Consider the following 13,281-nt stretch of genomic DNA (forward strand, 5'->3'; position numbering starts at 1 on the left):
CACACCTTCTGATTTATAGTAGAAACTGTAAAATAATTAATCAAAACAAGTGTGATGTGCACATAAGCACAGAGGTTTCTGTAGTTATTTTAAGTCTGGTTCTTGCTCCAAAAACTTCTGCTGTACATCATTGTAGTTTGAGAGGCGTCAAACCACAGGAGTGACATCATCACTCCAGTGAGAGACTACAGGTTAGGCCACACCTGCTGTGGTTGTAAAGAGAGTCAGCAGCGTAAAGGAAAAGTCATCAAGACAAGCTGATGATTACAGAGCTGATAAGAATCAACCTTTATTGTCATAACTGGAACACAACTTTATTGTCTGCATGATCACGTCGGCTGGTAGAAAAAAAAAAAAGGCGGAAGGACAAGCAAAAGAATCAAAGGTTGGTTGTGTGGTGTTAGGGAGGTTTATATGGATTTCACAGAATAAAGCGACCAAAAAGCAGCAGACTGTGTTGACATGCAGTCTTTCTTGGTAGCGAGATTTGCGGCCACTGGATTTCTGTCACCATGCTGTCACTTGCATGGGGAGCCTTCCCCTCTTGCACTGGGGTGCATGGCAAGTTCGGCAAGTTCTGGGGCCTTAGGGACAACATCTGTGCGTAGTGATACTAAGTTTAGGATTATTAATTTAGAAATAACCTGTACCCAAAACCATCCTTTGTACAAGTTATCCCACATTCTTTCAGGCTGTAAGAAAATAAGGATTTTACCTTGTGGTCATTTAGAACAGATGTCCCCTAGGATGAACTGTTTATCTAAAACTCCTCATCTGGAAATATCTTAGATGCCCTGGGAGTTAACTGTCCTGAGTGTTTACAGTAGGTGTAATCAGAAGACATCCTTTATTGTCTCTCCTGCTGAGAAAGGTATTTATGGCATACTGACCACAGGTATAAAGAGTCATACCAGAGAACACTCTTCAGACAACACTGTAGAACACACTGTGAACTGTATGTCTTGTCTCCATGCTGCATGACATTAAAAGACTTGATTCACAACACCTGGTCTGAGTTCCCCTTCTGCAGGATTAGACCCTCACATTGTTTTCACAGACCGGAGAGCCCTCGTCAGCCTCCTGGTAGAGGCCTTGCTCAGTGAAGTGAAGAGGTCACTAGCAGTTGTTATTAGCAGTTCTCTCATGATTGATATTGTACCTTATTGGCACTGTCAACTTGTGATTGAGCTGAAAGGATTAGTTAATTTATCAATAATCAATGTAATTTAATTTGGCAATGGAATTTGGCAACTCAAAATGTCCAAGAGTGACAAAAACCACTGTGACATATTAAGAGTTTGTTTCCATCATCCACGCTAAAACAAAATAAGTTGAGACAGAAATTCATTTTCGAGCCCCAGGGTACTCACCAAGCCATGCAGACAATGGTATGTAACGGTATATATGCATATATGCAGAGTAGGATATTTGCTGTATCAGTCCAAATATGACAAAATTACAAAATAGTTTTTGCTGCAACCCCATAAACTATCATTTACACATTGGATTTGATGAATGTTGTTGTTTGACACTGTAGTTGTCAGTGATGACAACTTCATAAGAATTCGTGTTTATTTATTCTATAGTGTTTCTTATATATCAAGATTATTAAATGAGTGAATGATGAATGAATGAATGATTTCAGACATTGAGTTGTAGTTATTATTGTCTGTTGAGCAACTGCTGATAATACTTTTTTCCAACTGCAGACAGTGAGACGTGATTTGTTCTTGCGAATGTCACCTGCAATCTTCATTAGCCTGGTGTATTAGTAGTAAAAAAACCTCATCAGCTGACTTTAAAACTAAGGGGAAATGAATCAAATAAAAAGTTTCCTTCAAAGTTAAAAAACTGTTCAGGCCTAACCGAGTGAATGTATGCATTATATATCGACATGTTCTCACCGTGGTGAGTTGAATCCACTGTCAACAGTGACGGAGCTGGAGTCCATACTGTCCAGCCTAGCAGAGTGGGCTGACTGCTGGTTCTGACTGGATTCTGGAAGGTTCTCTTTAGCACCAGGGAAGGTGAGGGTTCTTTCAAACCTCCTCTGTAGGTCCCTCTCCTTCTCCCTCTCCAACAGCCACTGCATGGTTCCTGCTCCACCCCCTCCCATCCCAACAACACCTCCCCCAGCCTTCTCGTCCTCTCCTCGACTTTTAGTCCCGCCTTCCTCAAGTTCATCATCATCTGAGACATTGTAGTAGTCGAAGGAGGCCTCTGCTGCACTGGTTGTGGGTTCAGTCCCTTGTTGGGGGACAGATGGTGTGGCCACCAGAGGTTTGGGAGCATCAAAGGCCTCCTGGGAATCAAGTACAGCGCAGGACGTGGACAGAGTAGAAGAGGTGAGGGCTGGGGGTTTTCTCAGGGAGCTGTAGCCGGGCAAAGGGAGGCTAGGAGGAGGTTTGAAGAGTGTGTCTTTACTAAAGATCTCCTTACGTTTCTCCTGACCAGAGGAGGCACTGTGGAGAGGTCGTCCATTAGGAAGGGGTGGGTCTGGCATAGAGAGAGGTATTGGAGGCAGGCTGCCACCCTTAGGTCCCACCTTTAAGTCCTCCTTATTTTCTGGGGGATGGGGTGTCTGTCTGTCCGTTTGCCTGTCTGTGTTGCCTACTTTTAGTCCATCATGGCTACTTTTGCCCAGAGTTTCCAGTGGGTTTGTTGCTGTGAGAACAGCCTCAGTGGAACCAGAGCATTGGAAGTAATCATCAGGAGGGACAGAGGGGGGTAGTGGTTTAGGTGAGTATGCTGGCAGGCTATCCCTGCTCTTACTCTTCTCTAAGCTCCTGCCACCATCCAACCCCAGAGACTCCCCAGGCAGCTTAGCTGAGGGAGGTGTGGCACGAGAGTAATGAGAAGAGCTCTGATTGGCTCGTAGGGTTCCATCATCGGTATAGTAACGGCTCCGGTCATCATAATAATCTGGTGGTCCAATCAACCCAGCTCCAAGCGGTCCCTTAGAATTGTCCATGGATCTGGAACGTTCCTTGGCCTTGTCACTGCGTTCGTTCCTAGACTTCCTCTCCTGGGTGTGGGAGTGTGAGCGGTGGACTTTGGAGTGGTGGGCTGATGGGCCATGGCTTGGCTCGGGGAAAGGCATTTCTGTGCGTCGCTTGGCAAGCTCTCCAGACACATCCCACTCTGGCGTGACAGGAAGATGGGAGGAGTCGAGGATGTTGGGATTGCTGTGTGCCAGGTGAAGCCGGGCCCGCTGCCGCTCCATGGCCAGGGCGTGTTCCCTCGGTGACCGAGCAAGTGAGGACGAGTAGGCTCTATAGTCCCTGTCGGCCAGCTCCAGGTGGGAACTGTCGCTCGGCTCACCGCGAGACGCTCTCGTCTTGCTATGTGAGCGGCTGAGTTTGGTCTGAGACTGCTTTCTGTGTCTACCTCCACTTCTCCTACTCCTAGAGCTCTGATTGGCTGATGATGCTTTGCTCCTCTGAGCGCGCTCTTCTTCAAGACGCTTCATGACCGCTGTGTGCCGGGCGAGGTTCTCCACGGTAAGGTCAGGGTTGATTCTGCGGATGATCTCCATCTCAACATGGCGTGGCAGCTGGCTGGGTGCCTCCTCATCACGGAGTGGCCACTCCTCAGGGGGGAATTGTGCAGAGAAGGTGGCCAACTGCTTGGCTTTGTCCTTCTTAAAGCTCAGACGGAAAAGCTTTAAACCAAACTTCCGACTCCCTGTACCACTTCCTCCACTAGCTTGTTTCTCTATCTCTGTCGTTCCTCCTCCCCCTCCTCCTCCCCCGCCACCTCCCCCTCCTCGGTGCTTGGTTAGCGTGTCCGTCTTGAAGGGGAACCCGAGGGTGCTGCGGCTCTTCTCTGTGTTGCCTCCTGCTTGCTGAGGAGGTGTCTGTGGGGAGTGCAGGGATGAGTACGCTTCCCGGTGGTCTTTGGGGGATCTCCGCTGCAGGGTGGTGTGGAGGCTTGGGGGGTCGTCTCCCCGGTAAGTATTGTTGTAAAAAGAATCCCCACCTCCTCCGCCTCCACCACTGTGGTTCTGGCTGGACTTTGGGTGTGTTCGATCTCGCACACCTCCTGAGGTGGATGGGGTGATGGTGCCAGAGAGAGGGGAGGTGCACTGCGTCTGCTGATGCTGCTGTTGGTTCTGATGTTGCTGCTGCTGCTGGTGTCGCTCAACAGATCGCTCGTCTAAGTGGTACCACTTAGAGCTGGTTCGGATTAGGCTTGGAGTGATAAAGTAAGTCTGAGGGGTTACAATAAAATATCCGTCAGGTGTTGGGTAGATCTTCCGCTCACGGACCAGCATGCTTAGGGTGTGGTGAAGAACCTCCTCCGTTGGTGTAGGAACACCTGTGCAAAATAAGAGACATTTCACACAGGTTATTAGGTTCAACTTCAAGGAATCACATCTAAGATTGAAGATCTAAGATTTTTTTGTAATGATTAAGCTGTTAATCCAAAAGCTATGTGAAACCTATGCAGTCAAAGGTATAGATACACCGATTAATGTTAACCTCAAGTGACTACTAATTAAACTATTATAAATTGGATCTTGCCTGAGACCCCATTAAGGGCCCCTTAAGGTCCTTGGACCAAAATGTCTGTGTTTTTACACCTTTTGTAGAACAAAAAATATTTAATACAGTACAGATTGGTTGTGGCATTTCACCTCCTGTGGACAAAAAATTAAAAAAATATAAAACAAGAGTTGCAAAGTAAACAGAAGACTTCAAAGAGTGGAGAAACATAACTAATGCAAGTACTGTGTAAACATGCTGAGCAGGGCCAGCTGATTCTGACTTTGTATCAACATGGCAAGAGGAAAAGATCTAAGTGACTTTGAAAGAGGATTCATAGTGGGATGACAGGAGCTTCAGTCACAAAGACTGCTGAACAGTCTGTTTAAAAAGGAACAGTGGATAAAGTGACATCTGCATTTAGTCAGTAAACAGGGTCAGAGGCTGTGGTCCACAGAGCTCATTTGATGAGTATGATGTTCTTGCATTAGTGTGATGTGTGTAGACAAACCAGAAGAGCTGCTCTTCCTCAGGTGACTGAGAATGTCACTGCAGGACGTGATCAGACTATGTCAGCAACAACAGTCCATCCACAGTTGCACAAAAGTCAATCTAACTCACCCAGCAGTGCCTCTCTTTCTCTCCCTGCAATCAGCTTAAACAGACAATTATCCAGTCTGAGCATCCAAACAAGATGGTGTTTCATTCAGAATAATTAAAATGTCAGTGTTCTAAACAAGTGGATGTATTGGTCTACACAATCAACAGCAAAAGCAAAACATGATAGGTGAAAGGATGTTTTATTTTCGTACAGTTTGAGCAATATACCCAAGTGTGCCCCTTGTAATCTTAGCACTAGTATCCACAGCAGAATATCAGTCATTTCTGTTTTAGCCAGACGTACAGGTGCTTCTCTCACACCTGGAAAGACTCACTTCACACCACAACCCTCGCAGGTAAGGTTAGACTGTTGCAGTGTTGCATAACATAGTTTTAACATAGTTTAAATTGTCATTGAAAATAACTAACCTACTGTATTTTCTGCAAACAGTGAGTGGAGCCTTTATTTGAAGCAGGTCTTTATTTCTAATTCCCTCTGTTTGATCAGTATAATTGGTCATGTTTTAGTAAGAAGCCTTGTTTTGATCTGCTCCCACTTGCCCTGTTAAAGTTACTGCATTACACTGTTAACACAAACTCAACACGTCCTGTAACTATTTCTAATTAAAAATCCCTCTGGCATTTCACAGTGGACAGAACCCCCTTATGTCTTACCAGGGCTTTTATTGTGAAATAACTGCAGGTATACCATATGCAAGAATTAAAGGACAGCACAGCAGAGTGGATGATCAGAAGTGGATCAAATAATTCAGATGAGTAATCCAGAACAACCAAAAGTTGATAAATAGCAATAGTAAGAACATATATGTGTGTGTGTGTACACACTATACAGCTGTACACACTATACAAGTGCTTGTCAAATTGTTTGCGAGCATCTGAAACCCCCTTACTGACAGCAGAATTATGGGACTGTCTCCAACCATTTCTGTAACTTTCTGAAATGAACAATCCCACAGTTACACCCACTTTATGCAGTGACTGGTCAGCTGGGTAGAGTGAAAGTACGCAGCATATGAACATCTCTCTCTAGCTCTCTGTTTTCACTCTTCACATGTACCACTGAACCACTCTGTTTCTGTTACCACGCTCATTTCTTAGTGATGTCCCCTATTGTTGACACACCACCTATAAGAAACACTCTATTATTCTGTAAAGCATTATACACTTTAATTCTGCCCAGTTGCACTACAGTAATACGGTTGTTCATCACCTGTGTTGTGAAAATATCTGATTTTTACACACTTGGAGAAATAATGGGCATGATGAACAGACCTTATGAAATGGGAGTAAGATGAAAGGCTTTTCACCCCTCCATAAAGTGTGGTCCTTCAGAACAAGCAGAAACATATTACAAGCAACTATAAGGGGAATCACCAAGTGACTGTGTGTGTGTGTGTGTGTGTGTGTGTGTGTGTGTGTGTGCGCACATGATTTCAGCAAATGTCCAGGCGGCCATTGTTTCAACTCTATTTATTTATTTATTTACTTATTTTATTTCTTCACCGTCTGCTTCTTCGCTATTCTTCTTCCCTGCTCTCTCCTCCTTTCTCTTCCCTCCACAAACCTCTCTCTCTCTCTCTCTCTCTCTCTCTCTCTCTCTCTCTCTCTCTCTCTCCTTCTCCTCAGTATCTAATGCTCTCTCTCCCTCTGTCAGTCTGGTGGTATTACTGCCAGTTACATCATAGCAGCTTTCAGCCCAGCCAGAATGATGCAACACTATGCAGACAGACAGATAGACAAACTGCATACATGCGCACACACACATGCACACACACACACACACACACACACACACACACACACACACATGGTGTTGGTCCATGTCTTTTCCTCTCCTTATTTTTGATTTAAAAAAAAAGGCCAAGCAGACAGAGAGAGGCAGGGGGGGGAAGCAGGACAGGTCCATCCTGACATCAACACACTCACACTTCAACATTGTAATACACATCCAGATGTATGGTAAAGGAACAACTGGCATCAAGGGAAAACTTGTAGCAGCCATCTTCTATTAGTGATGGGACGAATGTGAATGATAGCTAGCGAGAGCTCCAGGTCCACACTGGTTAGTATACTGAAAAGCAGCTGGACTGCCCAGTTATTGATTTGGTCTGCCTGTAAAGCTGAGCATACCTGAAATGTTGCTAATGTCTCTCGTCTCATCAAAAGAACAGCAGGTCAAAGCTGAAGCAGGACGTGGCTGTGTAAACTGCAAGGGATGTTTATTGTGTAATGGATAGTTTTACATTTTATCATTATCCTCCGATTACCTAATGAGTTTACTTTCTTTTTGACTGTGTCCAACCTGTCTGATGGTCTAACTACCTGAGCTGCTGCGTCTCACTTCGTTTGCAGAGCTCAGTAATTCGCTTGGTGAGTATAATGCTGAGGGAACTCATCGCTAAACCGCTGAAAATAAGATCCAGGTTGTGATAACACAGCATGATCTTGTACACTTCCCATGCATGAAATGCTGGCAGTGTGCAGAGCGTAGACCAGCCTTAGTCTGAATTCTCGAGTATACCAGTGGTTCCTTTTAAGTTTGGGGCATATTTAACAAAGTATATGCGAGTGACAACGACTTCCAGTTTCATGGCGAAACATGGCAATTTGCCGCACCACCTTGAGAACGCCATTTGATGAAAATTCACATCAGGGTTGTTGGCAGGATGCCCGCTGACACAGCCGAGTACTTTCACGACCACAGCACACTGTGCAAACAAGTGTTACTATATAAGCCTATAAAGAGAAACTTCAGGCTTAAGTCTGGGTTTTCAGGGTTACAACGGTGGTTCACCAGTTACCTTGTTACATTGCCATGGTAACTTCTGTCGCACACCTAATCTGCTCCAGGGCAGGTTAACTACAGAGGATCAGATCAAAACCCAATAACTGACTAGTCAGATCACTCCTACAGGATCCTGGCAGGGACAAAAGAGTTTACAATAAAGTGATAAATAATAAAGAGCATCAGATATTTTTAGAGATGAGTGGAATGGATTTGCTGTTTGAGGATTTCCCGTGTGTTCACTCTGGTTTTAAAACAGAGACAGTTCTACATATTCATAGTCATTTGTTATTATTTCAGTAAGAAATTTTATAGTAATTCTTGTACTTATTTACAGTAAATGCTTAGTCTGACTTTATCAACTGTAAATTATTTTTCGTGTTTCTTTCCTAGTCATGTGACCATGTTGTTTATCTGACCTTGTTGTATATTAGTTTTGTTTGTCGCTACAATAGATTTTACCTGCAGGTGTCACTGTTTCCTCTCATATCATGTTAAGTACTTCATTCACTGTTCTGACGATGCTGCTTGTAATTAACACTCAGCCTCTTTCACATGAGCACACTTGCAGCCGGATGGATAAACCCAGAGTTAACTGAGCCAGCTGGTAACCAGCTTCGTAGAATAGGTGATCCAGGATCCAGGACGGCCAGTGTTAGGCTCAGTAAAGCCAGATAATGAAAAGATATTCAGGGTATGTTGAACTTGCTCCACAGTACAGGCTTAACTAGCAGCTCTCGCTGGTATAAGCCAACAGCTGTTGACTGAACTACATGTTGAACGTCTCTGTTATAAAATGACTGATTGATGATCTGTTGATTTGTTCAGTCAACTGAACACATCTAAAATACTTTAAATGGTATCTATCTATCTATCGTGCTCCTGTGTATTAATGTGTACCAATTACACACAGGCGGTCACCACTTCACACCAATCACTGTAGACATAGTAAGTTCATTCATGTCATCAAGAAGTCATCCTTGTTTTTTCTCTCAGCTGCTTGATGGTACCAAATCTGGAAACCTCAGTGTGACAAGACTTCCAGAATCACAATCAATGCGCCTGCCTCAGCACACAACTCCCCCAAGATCACAAACTGTCATTTGTCCGTTCTGTAGCACCTTCTACGGGATTCAGATCTAAGGAGGTAGGGAATGCATTATGTCAATATGCATCTCCCCATTACTATAGAAAGACCCAGTGTGTGTGTGTGTGTGTGTTGCCTGCCATTACATCATACAAGTGCAGTTGCTTTGCTGACATGACGCAAGTTGCCTGAAGGGGGAACCCCAGAGCTGAGTGACACAGGCACAGAGTAAACTGTGTGTGTGTGTGTGTGTGTGAAATTTCAGAAAGCGTACACGTGTAATAGTCATAACATGGAAAGAAGGATTACGACCAACTGCCTGATCACGAAAAGATTAACCTATATAACCTGTTAGAATTGGAATAATACTTAGCATGTTATATAGAGCTTAAAAAAAGCTGCACACAGTCCTACAGCATGAACAGTTGTAGGACTATAAATGATAAACCAATAAACTGATCAGTCAAGTGAGAGAAAAAAATTTGCAACAAATCTGCTGATTCATTTATTGTTCAGTTTATTTTTGGAGTCATCTCTGGTTCTAGTTTCACAAAAGTGAGGATTTTCTGCTTTTCAGCTTCATATTATCATATTCCAGTGTCTCTTCAGGTTTAGGACTGTTAGTCAGACAAAACCAGACATTTGAAAACACCACTGACTACCAGTGGACAAATTAGTTTTTTGTTATTTTCCGACATTAATGACCAAACAAAATAACTGATCAACTGTAAAAATCAATCAGCACATTTACCATTAACAATTATCAGCCCTGAAGCAGACTGTGGTGAAGAGCAGCATCTACTATCTTACTAAATCTTTATTAAATCTAACTGACCAACACTAACACGAAGGCCACTTCAAGACACCTCAGTCATTATGTTGTAATATCACTGAGAGGCTTAGCTGAGTTTGAGCTCAGTAATCATGCAAAGTAAATGTCATATCCCTGATATATGAGCATATGCCCCATTCATTAATTAAAGAGGGCAAGAGGGGAGGGCTCCATGCTAGGCTAAGAGCTTGGGCTAGCCGACCACCGCTGTCCGGCCTCTTGCTAGCTAACGCGCGGTCCCTGGAAAACCAACCGGACGAGCTAAGAGCCAGGATCACAACACAAAGGGAAATAAGAGGGTGCTGCGCTCTAATTTTCACCAAGACCTGGCTTTCAGGCAAAGTCGCAGAACTAGCCGTTCAGCTGCAGACTTACTCAGTAGACCTGGGGTGAAGAGACCGGACTGTTGGCGTGTTTATTAACAACTCCTGGTGTGGAGACATACGGACTGTTCATAAGCATTGCTCTCCAGATGTTTTGAAGTTTTTACTGCTGAAATGTCGGCCCTCCTATCTATGAGGGAATTTACTACTGTGTTTTTGTATTTCCCCATGAGCCTCCTGATGACGTCATGAACTCCATGGCGTCATCAGCGCGTTACAGACGGCTCATCCCGACGCTGTTTTTATCACCGCCGGCGACTTTAACCAGTGCAATCTAAGGACTGTATTCTCTAAATATTATCAACACGTGGACATTCCCACCCATGAAAGAAACACACTGGATCACGTCTACAGCAACACATGCGGTGCATACTGGGCTGCACCCGATCCCTACTTCGGACACTCAGACCACATCTCAATGTTCCTGTATCCGGCCCACAGACAAAGACTGAAACAAACAAACCCTGTCACCAAACAAGTTAAATTCTGGACCTCAGAGTCTGAGACCACCCTGCAGGACTGCTTTGCTCAGACAGACTGGGATGTGTTTAAGACGTGTATGTGACTGGGTACATTAGCACTTGTGTTGACAACATTGTGCCCATCATACAAGTCAGGAAGTTCCCCAACCAGAAGTCCTGGATAAACAGTTACCTACCTACGTTAGCCACACACTGCGTGCTCGGTCTATTGCATTTAGATCAGGCAGTGAGACAGAGTACAAAGCTGTGAAGTATGGACTGAGGAAAGCCATTACAGCAGCCAAGAGACAGTACAGAGAGAAACTGGGTGGCTTCTACTCTACTGCTGACTCTGGGTGGATGTGGCAAGGTCGTTGAGTGATGTTCTTCAAACTTTGCACATATTATCACTGCTTGTCAAAGATGGAGTCAATATGTATTGGAGGTCAGAGGTCAAAGGTCAAGGCCAATGTGATCTTGTGTAAGTCTTGCTTGTGAACACCCAACACTAACCTTCCCAAACATTGCCATTATCACTACAAAACACCCATAACCTCTACCTCCTCATCTGCTACAAACAGGCAGCCAACCACGCGGAGACATACCACCACCATGCGGTACTTAGTTTTGTCCTTATTCCAATGATATCGCCCTTTTCTCTCCACTTGTCTCCACTGTTTTTCTGCCACCAGTATGACATTCACTCCAAATTTGATTCTATTCTATTCTAGAAACTAAACAGCCCCATTTTATTGGCTTAAGTAAAAATTCAACAGTTTGGGAAATTCGCTTTCTGTCTGAGAGTGAGATGTTCAGATGGGTCTCAGCCTCTCAGAGCTTAGAGCACAGTTTATTCAACTGTCCAGTACTTCTGTGCAATGTCCATCAAAACCCTCAGACAAGAAACTGTAAACAGAAACAGCAAACTGCATGAAGGGTGGCATAGGTGGCATAAACCAGTCACACACATATACAGTAGCTCGTTGACAATATGCAAACTTAAAAAGCTGTAATCTGGCCAATTCAAATCAGAACATTTCAGATATGCATCACCAAAAAGGTGAGACTGGGACCCAAAAATGGTAATTTTTATGAGCTATGTGGTAAGCAAGCATGGCGATTGTAGTTCAATTGCGGGACAGACAAGAATGAAAAAACTGATTTGGATTTTCTTTACATTTACGTGTGATGACTTTTTAAGTTTTTTAGTATCATTAAATACAAACAAAAACAAAACAAAACATCCTGCTTCTCCATTTTCTCCTGAATCAGAAGATAAGGTGATGAATGGTGCTGAAGAACATGCAAAATTCATAAGTTTTTGACTGATGGTGGGATGGTTGGGGGGTAATAAGGTATACAGCAGGTCTTAAAAATAGCAATGGTATCAGATTCAATACCATCTGTAGGAGCCATATTATTCTTTTTTTGGTGATGGTTTATCGATTGGTTTTGTCTGGTCACCATGGTGATGCACTAAGTTTGGGTCACCATGGTGATGCACTAAGTTTGGGTCACGTGGGCATAGTTCGGTGATAGCCGGAGGTAACAAAGGGGGGCACTCACTCACCTGCGCTCAGGTAGGAGGAGAGAGGGGAGCTAGGAACCCGTAATTTTTGTTGACCGCACACAGGCACGCTCGTATGCATGTGTTTTTCCATTCAGACTTAGTTTACATATGCTTCATACTGTGTACACGTCTCCATCTAACTGGCGTGTGTACTCTGAAAGCCGGTGTTGTACCAGATGTTTTGAATATATACAGAAAAATCATCGTCAAAATCATCAGAAAGATCATAGAGCGTCATACAAATAGACAGGGCCCAGTCTCTACTTCTCAACTTTAGGCTGATTTTTGGTTGCAATACCGTCAGTAAAAAAAATGCAATGCACTTATATAGGAGATAAGGATTAAATAATAAACATAATTTATTTAATGCCTTGTGTGGTTGAATTTTCAGTTTTACTTCAGCAGTATAATATGTTTTACTTTTGGAGACGTTTGATAAAGTTTATGAACGTGACAGCGCAGAGAAGAGAGAAAGAGAGAGAGGGAGAAAGATGGCTAGTCGCACAACAAGTGATTAGCCATTCAGTTTCTGAATGGTGTCGGCACAAGCCAACAGTTTGGTGACGCCGTCTGAGCCTTAAGTTCATAATTTTTAATTCAGGGTTTCCACTAGAAAAACTTGGCACCGGACAACGTGACCAGCAGGTTTTCAATTTACCGGACAGATGTTTTTACTAAATGTTTGTATTATCTGAATTTATTGAGTTTAAAATGATAAATGACATGCAGGATATATAAGAATGATATCAAAGCATGTCAATGTAGAATCTTTTTATTGAAAAGTATAGGCTGTATCAAGTAAAATAAAGTGTCGTCAATTGAGTCCCAAGCGTAACTTCTAAAATAAATATTGCACAAAGTTGCGCTCTTTTAACATGAATATAAAGAAAGTATTCTCAGACAATTTGCAAACAAAAATCATATCTGGACTGCCTCATACCATTTTAATAACGCGGCGTGCTACCAATTTGAAATAAAAAAAAGTCTGTTTGCTGTGTGCGTTTTCAAATAGCCAATATATTTTGACCAGCGGGGTTATAAAATACCGGCAGATTTTA

General features: G+C 43.4%; 1 protein-coding gene across 3 annotated transcripts in view; it reads right to left on the reverse strand.

Moving 5' to 3' along the window:
* LOC121188518 (storkhead-box protein 2-like) overlaps positions 1-13,281 on the reverse strand; it is a 54,431-nt gene that overhangs the window by 6,232 nt on the left and 34,918 nt on the right. For all 3 annotated transcript variants that reach the window (XM_041048318.1, XM_041048319.1, XM_041048320.1), the window contains exon 3: positions 1,905-4,317. In XM_041048318.1, coding sequence (XP_040904252.1) covers positions 1,905-4,317 — 2,413 coding nt within the window. The remainder of the gene's footprint in view (positions 1-1,904; positions 4,318-13,281) is intronic.

The sequence above is a fragment of the Toxotes jaculatrix genome, chromosome 10 (assembly GCF_017976425.1).
Source record: "Toxotes jaculatrix isolate fToxJac2 chromosome 10, fToxJac2.pri, whole genome shotgun sequence".
Taxonomy (NCBI): Eukaryota; Metazoa; Chordata; class Actinopteri; family Toxotidae; genus Toxotes; species Toxotes jaculatrix.